The following is a 15,375-nucleotide window of genomic DNA, read 5'->3' on the forward strand; positions in this document are numbered from 1 at the left end:
TGAGATCTTGGATACACGGTCCTCTCTTTCTATCTTATGGAAAAGGTAAGAAAAGTGGGGATAACTAGCAGTCCAGAGGTATATAGTCAAAGGTACTAACGACTCACAGTTGTACGCTTCCGTGCGTGTACCTGTAAGTTTGAGTCAACCGTCCTTCCATACCCTCTCCATCTTCCTTCTTTCTCTCTCTCTCTCTCTCACCAAATAATCAGGATTAGACGTAACACTGTATTAATGTCGAACTTATAGAGATCCCGTAAGACCCTATTTTGACGTATCTATAATTCTATATAGATTATATATTGTATATAATATATTTTTTTGGAAAATCAGTAAGGATTATAAAATGAGAAAAATTTCGATACAAAACCAAAGATATGAACAAAAGAAGATACAAGTTTAAGACTAAATGTATTTTCTTCTTAATATGAATAGTTAATGAAATAAATTTCATAACTTCGAGTAAATCTTCTCTTCAATCGTAAGGAGACAATAATCATATAATTAAAGTATAAATTAATAGATTAAGTACATATAGAAATAAACAATAATAAAAAAATATTTACATTATAAGTATTATTTAAAAAAAAAAACATTTTTAAAAAATATACATTATAATAAGTACTATTTTATCATCTGGAGACACTGGTAGTGTCTCGGCGCTAAGCCACTGCCGTGGCTACTTTACGCGAGCCAGCGAGTTGCGCCAGATCGAGATTATCGGATCTCAATAAGGGCTGAACCGGTCAAGTTCTAAGTATGCTCAATCGATTGCGACCGGTCTAAATATATAATGAAAGTGTTTCTATTTTTTCTCTACATGCCCTACGAGCGGAGATATTGCGAAGCAAAATCCGAAATCATTGATTTTTATTAACGTCGTCGACCATCGACCAGACAGACAACGTTCAGACTAGAGGAAAAATGTACTGTTCACTTTTTCGATAATAGATGGCTTTTGATTCTACCTAATCAGCAGATGGCACTATTGGCAACATTGCACATGAACACGACCACACATGACGTGACGGCATGACGGCATGACGGCTGTGACGGCTGTGAGCGATGCAAATTATGCAATGCAAAATGCAAGAAAGAAATACAGGTGACAGAAAACATCTTAAATAATTAATTAATCATTGTGTTGTAACTAATAATACATATATGTAATAATTATGTTTGAAATTAATTATAATTTAATTATAATTATAATTTAATTATATAGATATATACGTATTTTAGATTTCCACGATGGGCGCAAAAATTTATGTAGTGTGCTGGTTTGATGACAGCCAATAGAACTACTTGGAATAAAACATTGAAATTATATCAACATAAAAATCTAATAAAAGAAAAATTTTTAAACAGTTTAAAGAAATATCGAACGAGGGAAAAATTTGTAAAACTCTTATTAAGAGGACTGAATTGCGCTGAAGATCCTAATATCATTATCAACTTTTTAAATATTACAGCGTTCAATGCTACATTATTTAACGAAAAGAAGCGTTATTTTGCCGTCCTGTGTATTCTTGAGAATCATTCGCACAACAATTTGATCCTTGACTACATATTAAACAATTTTGAGAAAATTGTAAAACCTAGGTAATAACATTTCTCGTGGTAAATATATACTGTCTTCTTAATTATAAAATTTGCTTAATAAAAAATGTATTATTTTGTTTTATAGGTCAATCAATGACTACAATTGCATTAGTAACAATTAATCTTTTGAATGTTTATTCTTATCAATCATCAACAAATTTACATGGTAAATTTAATGATTCTGGATTTATATTTATTAACGTAATATTGAATATCAATAATGTCGTACCTATATTTAGCCCGATTTAAATAAAAACCGTTTGTCATACGTAAGTATAATTTAACGCAACTTTAGATAAGTCAATTAATATTAATAGATAATTATGTTTGTATCTTTAAATTAAGTATTTGCATTTTTGAAGTAATTCTTTTTCTAAAATCGGATAATGCTTGTACATTAAACTATAAATTGAATTTTTATAATTAACGAATTAATATTAGAGAGGCCGATGTTAATTAAAAAATGTTGAGAAAATTTTTAGAAAATCATCAAATCATAAATTAATTATTTCGAATACATATGTGTACAACGTCCAAAGGATGTATACATATACAGAGTATTTGATAATTAACGATAAAACTCTCGCATAAGGATTGAGCGGACTAAACTAAATCGAAAATCGTCTACTATTTTTGCAATAGTTAACAAAATATTAATTATTAAATATCACCGAGAATATTGGTTTTCAATAATTTTTTATTCAAGCACTATCAACTTTATAGAGAAACAGCAGGTGACAAAAATTATTTATTTTCTTCTCATAGTTTCGATTCGGCTCTAAGTATTTTTTCATAATTTTATTGTCGCATTTTGTCATGTTGGTAAAAATAGTTGTCAATATAAAGAAAATGTAGTAAAGAAAAGATTGAAAAAAAATTCTGAAAAAAGTCTTAGAACTCTATGAGAAGAAAATAAACAATTTTTGTCTGTTGATGTTTTTCTATAAAAAGTTGATAATACTTGAGTAAAATATTATTTGAAACCAATATTCGATGATTTTTAGTATAATAATTGATTATATGTTGTTAACTATTGCGAAAATTTTAAAATAATACAGAACTTTTTGACTCAGTCCGTTCTACTCCTATGCGAGAGTTTTATCATTACTTATCAAACACCCTGTATAAAAGGCAATTTTTTTTCTAGTATACATATATACGTATATTTATACTTCAGCAATGGACAATTAAGTTAAATATATAATTTGTGCTTAGTATATGCATAGCGCCAAGTTAAATTCTATGACTAATCGTGTTTAGTGTTTAGTAGAACAAAAAAATATATAATAGTAAGTTTCATTTTTCTTCAAAAAAAGTTTTATTAAAGGTCTTTTTATCTAAATCCAAATAATAATACCTTTAATTACACTTCAAAAATTATTACATTAAAATTATTATGTTCCTATTTTGACCAAGTGTCACAACTTTTTAAATTAACTCTGATGAGATGTATATGATTCATATGATTAGAATGATCCATATAAAAGATTTGATATCAACAATTGTGACGCCAAGTTGAATTCTGTTAATGCAACGTTATAATAATCTAACCAAATTAAAATGTTAAACCCATGTGGTACCATCTTTATCAAGTTAAATTCTACCAAATTAAAAAGTAAAATCCAAGTGGTATTATTATTATTTTTGTTATTTACTTATTTCTAATGATATGTATCATGAGTATAAAAGATTTGATATCAACAACAGGCGCCAAGTTAAATTTTATCTATCAAATTAAAAAGTAAAACACAAATGGTACTGTTTCTTGTTATTTATACAAGCTTACCTTTTGTTTAATTGTTAAAAAAAGGTAAAAAAAGCGCTAAGCGTGCTTTTCGTAAAAATTATTTGGGCCGGTTTCACCAACGCCAATTACGTAATTAGCCGTGGAACTGACTAATCGCATTTGCTGTTTAGTGGAATTGATCATTTATGGTTGACACTTATGGTTGATTCGACTTAATCGGGTTGGTGAAACCGGTCCTTTGTATATAATATTACTTAACTCTAGTGATATGTAGCATTCATATAAAAGATTAGATATCAACAAAATTAGCGCCAAGTTAAATTCCTTAAAATTTTGTTGATATCTAATCTTTTATATGAATGCTACATATCACTAGAGTTAAGTAATATTATATACAAAGTACCGGTTTCATCAACCCGATTAAGTCGAATCAACCATAAGTGTCAACCATAAATGGTAAATTCCACTAAACAGCAAACGCGATTAGTCAGTTCCACGGCGAATTAGGTAATTGATTTTGGTGAAACCGGCCCAAATAATTTTTACGAAAAGCACGCTTAGCGCTTTTTTTATCTTTTTTAAAAAGGTAAGCTTGTATAAATAACAAGAAACAGTACTATTTGTGTTTTACTTTTTAATTTGATAAAATTTAATAGCGTTTTCGGCCCGATTGGGTTTGCACCAACCTTGGTTGAATTAATCTTTCCTATTGGTTGACGTCACACGCTCTACCAATAGGAAAGTACAAAACGCCATTGATCCAACCCAGGTTGGTGCAAACCCGGCGGGGCGAAAACGCTATAACTTGGCGCCTTTTACATACCTCATTATCAGCCCTAACCTTCTTGCTACTAGATGTAGTCGAAATCCCGCCAAAACTATAGGAACCGTCACTCATGCTGGATTCACACTGCATCCGATTTGCGTCATACGACGCTCTGTAACCAATCAGAAAACAGGATTCCGATGGATTTTGCTTCGCATCATCGTAATTCTGTTTTCTGATTAGTTGAAGAGCGTCGTACAACGCAAATCGGATGCAGTGTGAATCCAGCATCAGTGATGGTATACGGACCGCTTTTTGTGCGCATGCGCGGCGCATGCGCTCTCAGTGAAGTATTTAATACGAGTAAGGCCCAGTTTCACAACTCATGGTTAACTCTTAACCGAGGTTCAACGTATTTCTCACCTTTTTCCAATTCTGGAATTGAAAAGAGATAATAAATAATTTGAACCTCGGTTAAGAGTTAACCGTCAGTTGTGAAACTGGGCCTAAGAAGGAGTGCTGTGATCACTCGTCAAATATAATACATTTTTATATATTTTTATTTAATACAAATTTATAACGTTAAGAATAGGCTGAAAATAAGCTGGAAAAAAGGAAAGATAAAAATAACTTTATACAATATTAATAATAACCTATAAGACACATTATTCTTAGAATGTTATATGAATATTAAAAAGGGTTAATAATGTTCATACAATATTCTAAAAATATTGTGTTTGTAGGGAAATAAATAGATTTATACTTACCTAAAACATTTCTAATCTCCTGTCTCTTGTGTGCCTCCGTTGAGCCCGCCAAAACTAGACTTTTGCGCCTATAACACAGACGCCCACGACCACGAGGCCCAAGAAGACGAGACTGAGCCAGCTAAAGCGACTAAGCGAGCGCGAGACACCATTAGTTCACGTGACTCTACCGATGCGCGTGCGCAAGAAAAGCGGCCCGTATACCATCACTGACACTGTGTACATTACCGTCTACACACACACTCCTCTATCCACATGGTTTATTACCGAAAATACCGACGAGATATTATTAAAGACCGTCAAACCTGAGTAAATTTTCGACGGTATAAAAAGGGCCTCAAGGACCCGGAGGTAATTCAAGAACGCTGATATTACCGAAAATTGATATAAATTTGCTATTATTAACAAATATTTGGCTCATGCATTATTAAATTCATGATTTTTTATTACATAAATGTCACATGAATAAATATACATACTTGAAAAGCTGTAATATCCTATATATTGCAAAAAAATCGCAATTTTTTCTCTGCAATTATCAACTTTATTGATAATCAAACTTTGATAATAACAATGAAATCTCAATTTTAAAGAAAAATCGAGTATTATTGAGTTATAAATGCATAGATACATCTACTAAACTAATAAATCATAAAATTAATATAATATTATCAGTTTTTAACTCTTAATCACTTCAATATTCACAAGGACGCGAACTCCCGTAAGAATGCCGGTCTTTAATAGTATCTTGTCGATGCCGAAAACTAAATAATTCCAATCGGAACTTCCGATTGGAATTATTTAGTTTTCGTTAATAACCCCTACAGCACAAAAGTTGCAGCAACAATGCTGCAACATTGCAACAATATTGCACGTTGCAGCAATATTGCAGCGTTATTGTAGCAGTATTGCTGCAAATTCTGTGCTGTATGGGACCCATGTGGACAGAGGAGTGTGTAGACAGTAATGTTTAGAAGACTGTGGGGTGTGAGAAAAATCTTTATGGGTTAAGAATATATTCCAAGCGGACACTATGCTGTAACTTTTAAGCGGTTAGACCCCAAGCAACTAGGATATGATAATTTTAATTTGTTCGGGGCGTAGCCGCCCCGAACCTAAGCATTACTATCTACACACTCCTCTGTCCACATGGGTTTATTACCGAAAACAAAATAATTCCGATCGGAACTCATTCCAAGCAATTTCATAATACGTCCTGGAATATCGAAATACTAGAGAGACTACCTATCGTGTCTAAGGGTGTCGTCACATGCGGCGTAACCTGCGTAAAGCCTTGTGTCCACGATGCTAGAAATCGGTTCGAGATCTCGGACAGAGAAAAAATTAACAAATCACATTTGAACAATTTGATCACATGACTATTACGATTGGTCAATGCTTTTTTCATCCGAGATCTCGGACCGATTTCTAGCATCGTGGATACAAGGCTTAGGGTGCCGTCACATGCGACGTAACCTGCGTAAGCGTAACCTGCGTATTCTAGTAATTTACTACAATACGTTATTTTTTATTTACTAGAATACGCCATTCTGAAAGCCGGCATTCACATTGGACGTATTTCGCGGAAGATTAGAGAAATGCGGAACTAATGCAACCAATTGCTGATTAGAATTTCTGTCGTGCTGAAAGAAATGCTAAACGAATTTACGATTAGTTTTCGTAACCTACGCAACTCGAAAAGTACGCCTCATTGGGAACCGGCACCTTTCCATCGCGTATATATGAGCGGATGATCGAATAAATTATTAAAATTGGAAAATTTGGTGATACCACTCTTAAAGGCCCGTCTACAATACACTGAGTAAGAAGTAAGAGTAAGAAATTGACCAATCACAGTCGAACTTACAACTATAATCACTTACAACTACGCTTACGTAATTGTAGAATAGGTTTAATAAGAATGTTTAGTAACACATTTTTCTTACTCTCTTCTTTATTGATTTTGAAATGTTATCTCACAAAATGTCAGTAGGAGTAAATTCAATGATGAAAGAAAAATGCAAATCATACAACATTAACAATAATTTTCCAATCGAATCACAATATGTGATGCATTACGCTCTTTACGAAATTAGGTAACACGTACTTCGAGTTATTGTTGATTTTTACAGACTCCTACGAGCTAAATTTGCTGATTTGCACACGCGTATTTACCAGCGCTCGCTGAAACTATCGAGTTAGATCTTGCGCAACATAACATTCTTCGTAATTACATGATGGAGACTGTAAGAACAGAAAGTATATAATAATCAGTTAATCATTTATAATAATAATAATAATAATAATAATAGAAACAATTTGTGTTTAAGCGTAAATTTACTTAAGCAAGCTATAAAGTTGTTTAAGTTTAGTCCATTATGCTACTAGTGTATTTCGCAACTTCGCTGTTTCTCTCTTTTCCGTTTAGAAAAATATTCATGCACATTCTTTATTTTTTGCGAATATAACGCCCTCGTATGTAAAAAATAATATGTTTGTATAATAAAAGTATATTAGAACGTCTTATTCTGTTATATAAAACGATACAAATCTCGATATAAAAAACACAAATATAATGAAAAAAAATTTTATTTTGCTTATATTAACTTAAATTGTCCATTAATTAAATTAATATATTGATCAATTAATATTAAGTTAATAAATCAATTGAATTTATTCATTCAATTCATTTATAAATTAATCAATTGCATATATTGCGTCATTATATTGTTAATTTCTATCGTTTTATACTGCACATTAAAATATAATGAACGTTTATTACACAAACAATTCCTGTAAAAAAAATGTAAGAAAATAATACAATATATAAAACAATTTGATACTACGGATATAATCATACAGCAAATTTAAAAATTTGTGTTAAGTTTAACAATGGCAGTAACATATTCTTGACAGCTGTATGATTTCTTCTTACGATTCCATTCTTAAAAAATGCAATGGTTCATTTTATATAGTTGCACATTTCAATTACTCAGAAAATCACATAATAGCATTTTACAAACTTCCCTTGTTAATCATAGATTCGAATTAGATCAGAGCATGCTTTAAAGTTTAATAAAGTAACGAAGTTGACTTTGAGGTTTTGTTTGGAAGAAACATTTACTGAAGTCAACGCGTATATTAACTATTAATGTCAATCTTTGGGAAATTGTAAAATCCTGCAAAATGAACACTAACATTACCTGAGCATATGAATGTTAATATATGTATATTCGTAGCAATTGAAAAGCTCGATGCAAAAACCGTTTAAGGCCATTTTTTTTTAAACTTACTACAGTATTAACAAAAAACGATTGTGCAAGTATTTGCGAAATATTTTATGGAAACCATTAAAATATGTAAAGATAGATAAACTTAGTTCGGAGTTGTCCGTTTTTTTGTAAGGAATGTTTGAACCGTTAAGTTCATTAAAAAATTTTCGCTAAAATAATGGAACTGACTGGTTTTTGCACCGAATTCTTCTTGACATTGGAATAAAATTTTCGATAGGTCTGTTCGCACTGCTTAGTATCTTCAAAAATTTCTGCATTTAAAAGGAGATAATGTATATTCGACCTTGAAGAGAGAGAAAGCGAAGATGCTGCGTACAAAAAGTACAAGCAGCGCGAACAAATCTAATATGCGAACAAAACATTAACAGAATGTAATAAAAAACCTAGGAACTACAATTTGTCATTCATGATTGGAAACTGTCATACCCATATTAACAATTGTTCATGTCGTTACTTTCGAAGGAAACTCAGTTTGTGATACTTTCAAAGAGGTATTTAATCCGAAATTGAAGAAACAAATTTTAAATTTTATTATATCGTTCTTATATCGCTAAAAAAAATTGTGTAATAACTATAGCACTTATTTAATAGTTATAATAATTTTAATAAACAAATTAAAAGAATGCATACACAATATCAAGCATTATTTTGAACATCATAGTTTAACCAAATACAAATTTCGGAGAATATTGAAGATAACTGTAACTCTGTATTAAAAAAAGTTCAAAATTTCATACGTATAATCGCATTTAAATACTCGCATGTTTAATTTTACATTATTTTAATTATAAATAAAATGATTTTGTATAATAGATTGCATATAAAAAAGCGTATCTGTTTATTTCTAAAAAAAAGAAATAAAACAAGTTAATCCAACAGCAACAAATTAAATGAATGAAACATTAAGCAATTTTTAGTTATCAAATTTGATTTTTACATATATTGTTTATATTTAGAATAATCCTTGATATATGATGTGCGCATTAATTTGCATTTCTTTAATTTGTCCAATGCTATTAAATAAATGCTAATTATTTTAAAAATTAACATTTAAAAGATATTAAAATCTGTTTCTTAAATTTTACCTATTTAAATCGAGTGTCATGGTGAATGTTGTTCTGTTAATTTTTAAGATTGAATAGTGCTTATTTCCAGGTTGTAGATATTAGCTACAGACAAAATCATTTGATAAAATCATTTTTGCAACTGTAAAATTATATGCGTATTGTTGGAAGAAAGACACTAATAGAAATAATATAAGGAATGTTAGTTTCTTATATTCTCATGTTATCATGGCATAAGCCGTAAAGACATAGTGCAAATGAACGTTACATTAGCCTTAATACTTAGTTAACTTTGTTGTAACAGAAAATCATGAATCACGAATCATTAATATAAAAATATTGTTTTTGAAATTTATATATGCAGTCAATAATCTGCATATTGCTACATAAAAATTTTTAGTTTTACGACAGTTTAGTTTTACGATAATAAAAGGCACTTGGTAATCAGCTTAGTAATGAGCAGCGCATTGTATAAAACGTTATATTACAGTAGAAAAATATATTCGTTATCCTGAGATTTCGCGCTATAGCTAAGACTTAAATTATACATCTTAAAGGTATAGAATGTATAGTGACGTTCCTATTACTTTTTGGCAAAACTGACTTGAAGTAAAAAGACAATAAAAGATAAACAGTGTATGGATGTACTTATTATTTTTGTATAGGTAAAACTTGGTTTCCTAGGATACAAAATTGTCCATGCATTGGTGTGATTGTAAGGTAAACGTTACAATCGGCAAGCGAAAGCAGGTTAAGAGGATATAAGAACAATTTTCGTTGTTATTAATGCCATCAGAACATACTTGTTCAATCGTGCATTGTCATTTTTACAAAAAAAGTTCATTTATATAAAGTAAAAAGAAAAAACGTTTAAACGTTAAAAGATAATTTATAAACTTATAATTCCTGAAAAGTGAAGTAACTTTTAGATTTTATAACATATAAATATTAAACGTGCAAAAAGTGTAAAAGTCGCAATAGTTATTTCATTTCGCTTACATGCGATTTTTACTTATTACACTCCGCATGCACTGCATACCGAGATATAATAAAATCGTTTTAAATCAAAACTTTTTATCAAAATAAGAAAAGTTTTAGAGTCCAGTATGTAGAGAAAGAATCGAGAAGTGCAAGAGATTCTACCAACATTGAAACATAAAAGAACATCAAGAGGTCTCAAAAACTTTCTTACTACACAAAATTAGTCTGCTAGAATGCAGTTTCATTTCATAATTTAGAAAAAATTTTATACTAACCAATTCTATTTTAATATTAATCTATAATCTTGTCACATTTGTGTGTAAATGTAAATTATACTTTAAATTAAACCAAACTTTGCTCCCTCAGTGCTATTCCAGAAATTAACCGTAAACTTATTTGCTTGTTACACACGCTCGTATACTAACAAATTTCGTTTTCGATAACAATTCAAAAAAATACACAACTATATTATAGTATAATAAGGATACTAATTGTAAGATATTATACGTTGTTTACAGCTATATAATAAACATCAATCGTATTAGGAAAATCATCATGGGGAGAATGCTCATTTACAATCGTATGTAATTTCATTCAGCATTCTGTTGTGTAAACGTCTTATTTTACTGGGTAATCGTACTTAAAAAAAAACTAGATACGGTATCACACATGTTAAGGTGACTTCAGGAAATCGATCGCTTCCTTAAGTTCGACCTTTCGAAATTTTACCGGTGTCAAAATTTTAACGAATTGATTCAAAAGTTCGTAGTGCTATTACTACGATTAACTTTTTTGCCTATAACACGGGATGACGATAATCTGCTGGCTATCGGTCGCAATTGTCGATCGCTATTACCACCCTCGACGACAACATTCGGTGCGATGGACTTCAGACACATTGCTGCGTCATGGAGTCGTTTTGCTAAGATTTCATTTTTGAGTTTTTCAGCGTTCAATTCTCTTCGTAATTGCGCTTTGGTTTTCTTTCCGATCGGACATAAGACTCGGTGTTGCATCAAAGACATCGCTGATGGCCTCATTTCCGGGTTGGGGTGAATCATCAGCTGTGAATAACATAAAGCAGCAATGTAAAAAAGATGAAAATAACTTATTGGAAACATGATACAAGGCTTGTCCGATAGATCGCCACAATAAAAGAAACAATAAATTGTCATTAAACTTCAGAAATAAGATCATACCTTCAACAAGTTGTTCAAATCGCGACTGCAGTGTGGCAAGTCTGGTAATTTCCCCTGTCTAATGTCATGCCACATGGGTCCGTTTTTCGGCAGAAGTCCACCGCCACCCGCCTCGTAAACGGTTAATCCTAAGGCAAAGATATCGGCCTTCGGTAGATGACTGAAATCTTCATGCAGAATTTCTGTTGGAAGGTATCTGCAATCGCCTTCTTCCACCTGCGGATTGTTGATAGAAGTGACATGGCCGAGATCACCAATTTTGTATGTGATTTCCTCGTCGACGTTTTCTTCATCGTCAAAACCATCGTCCGCGGAGTCATAGTTGATGGCACGCAATTTCTTTTCCTTGGTGATGAAAATGTTGCCAGGCTTGATGTCCATGTGCACAAGCTGCATGCTGTGTATATACCTAAGTCCTTCAGCCACATGTAATAGCAATTGGCGCATCTCAGCCTGGCTGAAGTGCTGCTTCTGTTTTTGCATTAAGAGGATCGTGTCCGCGAGACTACCACCGTTGCAGTATTCGTTTTGGATGATCATATGATTGTCTTCCGCCCAAGCGGAGTAATAACGGACCACATGCTGATGTTTGCCGAGCACAGCGTGCGCGTACACCTCATTCAACGCGTTCTTCTCATTAGTGCTGCCCGCTACGGGTTTGATGCTCTTCTTGATGGCATATGTACATCCATCCAACCGATTGATGCACTTGTACACGGAGCCGAATTCACCGATTCCGATCAAGCCAAGCTCGTGGAACTCCTTATGATAACGCGATATATTCGAATCCTGCAGTGCTACACGTTTCGTCACGTGTTCGTACTCGTTGTCGGAATCTTCGGAGTCAGCGAGGTCAAACTTTGGTACTTGCATATCTGGTGAACTACTATTACTACTGTTGTAAAAGAAAGAAAAGTAATGTAGTTACGAATCTGAAGCAGATCTTCTTTTTCGAGTAAAAACTTTATAACAAACCAATATATTTTAGCATTTTTAATATTAAAATTTAATATTTGAATAATATATCAGAAATAAAATCTCAAATTTAATCTTTGCGAACACACAAAAGTCACGAATATGGAAAATTACTTTATTATTGTGATTAATCACAGGCGCAGATTTTACAGAAAATAAATAATAGTTATAAGATATACAGTTCGAATACATACCCATTGAGACTACGTTTAGATCTGCTTCTTTTCTTTGCTGTTATTAACATGCCAGTAGGTGTGAATGGATTTACATTCGCGGCAGGTTTTTCGAACTTATTCTGGTAACTGGGGCTTATCTTAGAAGGTTTAGGTTTTTCTAGAGTAAAAAATCTAGAACATCTTGAAGGTATCGGAGTTTGTAACACGCTCTTCTCTATCAAAGTTTTAGGGGTAGTAGGTGAATCGAATAGACGTAATGCCCTAACACGTTTGTAGGGTGGACTACACCCCATGGAAATTTTGTGAACACCATTTTCACGACTAATGGGAGCCTTGATGGCTGGAGTACCTGTAAATAAACGTTTATTCCGTATAAAAAGCTTGTAATCATCAAAATTCATAGATAATGATTTTAAAAACCGATCTGTGTGAATTAGCTTTTTATTATACTTTTAAACTACACTTTTTTCTCTTAGAATAACTTCAAAAATATTTGATACTAAAATCATGGAATAGATTAGAAATTAGAATATAAAGATAATAATGAATTTTCTGTAAATTTGTAACACAACCACAAAAAGTTCTAATAAAAAACGAAGAAAATAGGATGGTATACGCATTTAAATATAGTTAATAAAAGTGACTATAAAACTTTATCTCATTAGACAAAATAACAAGTCAATATATGTTTAAATAAAATTAACTCTAAAAAGTGTTATCATTCTTGTAAATAAAATTTTTAATTCGATTTTTTATTGACTTGTCATTTTGTCTAATGAGATGTGTGTGTGTGTGTGTGTGTGTGTGTGTGTGTGTGTGCGCGCGTGTGTCAATAAATGCGAGCACATTATATGTACAAAACTGCATGTAATAATTAGATATTACATGCAATTATGATGATATCATCAGTACAAAGAGAATCTAGAATCACCGATGTTATCATAACTTTTTAACTAAAAAATCGATCGTAGTCCGAATGTCGTATAATTTACGATCGTAATTTCGGAAAATGAAAATTTTACAGAAAGTATTCACGATGCAAAAAAATTGTCAAATGTATCAATATCAATAATTTCGCATCATGCGCCAATGCAATTTTGAATCAACGTCGTACGAGTATTTGAAATCTTAAAACGAGGAGAGAAAGAAATTTATAAGACAGGAGGTAACAGCTGTACAGAAATATAAAGAACATAACACAAAGAAATGCAGAGTCATCTGGAGTCAGGTGCAAACAGAAGTTTTCTGGCAAAATTAGCGTGATACATCTACTTCTTACATTTATATCTACTGGTAATCGGCACAAAGAGTTTAAAATCCATGTGTTTTATAACGACAAGACTGAATTTTGATACAACAGGGTCTCACAAAATTTCTCTGGTGTAGAGCATGAAACGAACTCGCAATGCGTCTTGATTATTACTTCTTTAATTAGCACGATGAGCAAAAATTTGCAATTCCTCGTTTTGAAATGAACTGTTTCCATAAACCGTTTTCCACAGATGGAATCGTTTCCGGGTGAATTGAATTCGTAAACGAAAACACGAGGTCACTTCCGACGACTCGCCCCGCGGGGCAGGGACGCCGCGTCGTGGCGTAGCACGGAAAAAATCTCTGTGGCTGCACCACGTTGCACTTTTTGCATTTTAAATTAAGTAAACATACATAATTAAACGTATGGAAATAGAAAATTGACCAAAAAATTCAAATAATGAAACGAACAAACGTTTGAGGTTCCGCTATTCGTAGGTGCACTGTGTTACTCTCTACACGTAAAACGGCATGCGATGAAGGACATATTAAAAACAGATGTTAAATAGCCATTGGACAGAGAAGGATGAAAAATAAAAGGAATTTTAATACGAGAAAACGTAAAATACCGTTCTTTGTAGTTGCACCACATTACACTCTCTACACTTCAGGCATACAACACACATAAAACAGGTGTTAAATAGACATTGGGGAGAGAAAGATAAAAGTACAAAGAATTCGGATGCAATAAAATATTCGAGATATTCGAGAATACCGAGAATAAACGTAAAGTTCCATTCTCCGTAGTTGCACCGTGTTATACTTTCTGCACTTGAAACGGCACACAATGAAATACAATAGAAAACACGGGATAATACGTGACCGTCGGAGAAAAAGAGACGAAACGTAGAAGAGGTCCAGCGGAGCGGAGTAAACCGAGTGAGACGCAAGATTCTAACCTGTCACGAAGATCGAAATTTTGTTGTTGTTATTCATCGGCTGGCCCTCGTCGTCGTTGCAGTCCGTCGCGTCGAACAGCTTGCGCGGCTGCAGTGGCGGCGGCGAGTCGAAGTCGTCGACCGAGGAGTCGAGGACGTCGCACTCGGGGCTGTTGTCGCCGGCGTCACCGGCGCCGCCGCAGCTCCAGGTGAGCTCGCCGTTCTGCATGTCGCAGGCGTCGTAGTGCACCTTCCGCGCGACCTCCATCTTCGCAAGCCGTACGATCACGTCACGCACGTGCGGCGTGCGTGCCGCGACGCTTCTCACGATTCACGATTCACGGGAAAGGGACGGGTGGAAAGGATGAGACTGAAAGAACTTGGAGTAAATGCCGGCTATTGCAGCTAAGACGAAATCGAGAATTGACCGAATCACTAACGACGTCGACGTTAACACACTCGCGACCGCGTTCATTCAAGCCGACGGAAGCACCGCTCATTCCGGCGATCGCGTTCGTTGTGGCGTTTATGATGGCTGCCGGGACGGAGCATAGTCTGCGAAGTGGCCGACGGTATACGGTCGACCAACCAATCAGCGCACGCGGCACGAAGACCA

General features: G+C 33.3%; 1 protein-coding gene across 1 annotated transcript; it reads right to left on the minus strand.

Moving 5' to 3' along the window:
- Positions 1–10,532: 10,532 nt before the first annotated feature.
- LOC108768599 (wee1-like protein kinase 1-A) lies at positions 10,533–15,323 on the minus strand. Its single transcript, XM_018519081.1, has 4 exons — positions 14,781–15,323; positions 12,589–12,919; positions 11,420–12,314; positions 10,533–11,284 (listed from the first exon to the last, which is right to left on the minus strand). The coding sequence occupies exons 1-4, from the start codon at positions 15,025–15,027 to the stop codon at positions 10,976–10,978; spliced, it is 1,782 nt and encodes a 593-aa protein (XP_018374583.1). The 5' UTR covers positions 15,028–15,323; the 3' UTR covers positions 10,533–10,975.
- Between the last annotated feature and the right edge of the window lie 52 nt (positions 15,324–15,375).

This window comes from Trachymyrmex cornetzi, unplaced genomic scaffold (assembly GCF_001594075.2).
Source record: "Trachymyrmex cornetzi isolate Tcor2-1 unplaced genomic scaffold, Tcor1.1 scaffold811, whole genome shotgun sequence".
NCBI lineage: Eukaryota > Metazoa > Arthropoda > Insecta > Hymenoptera > Formicidae > Trachymyrmex > Trachymyrmex cornetzi.

Bases quoted from the DNA above. Each gene is read 5' to 3' on its own strand.
- LOC108768599 (XM_018519081.1), bottom strand. From the start codon at position 15,027: ATGGAGGTCGCGCGGAAGGTGCACTACGACGCCTGCGACATGCAGAAC. The intron at 12,920-14,780 runs GTTAGAATCTTG...GTTTATTTACAG, and splicing joins AATTTCGATCTTCGTGACAG to GTACTCCAGCCATCAAGGCT. The intron at 11,285-11,419 runs GTATGATCTTAT...TGTTATTCACAG, and splicing joins ATTTGAACAACTTGTTGAAG to CTGATGATTCACCCCAACCC.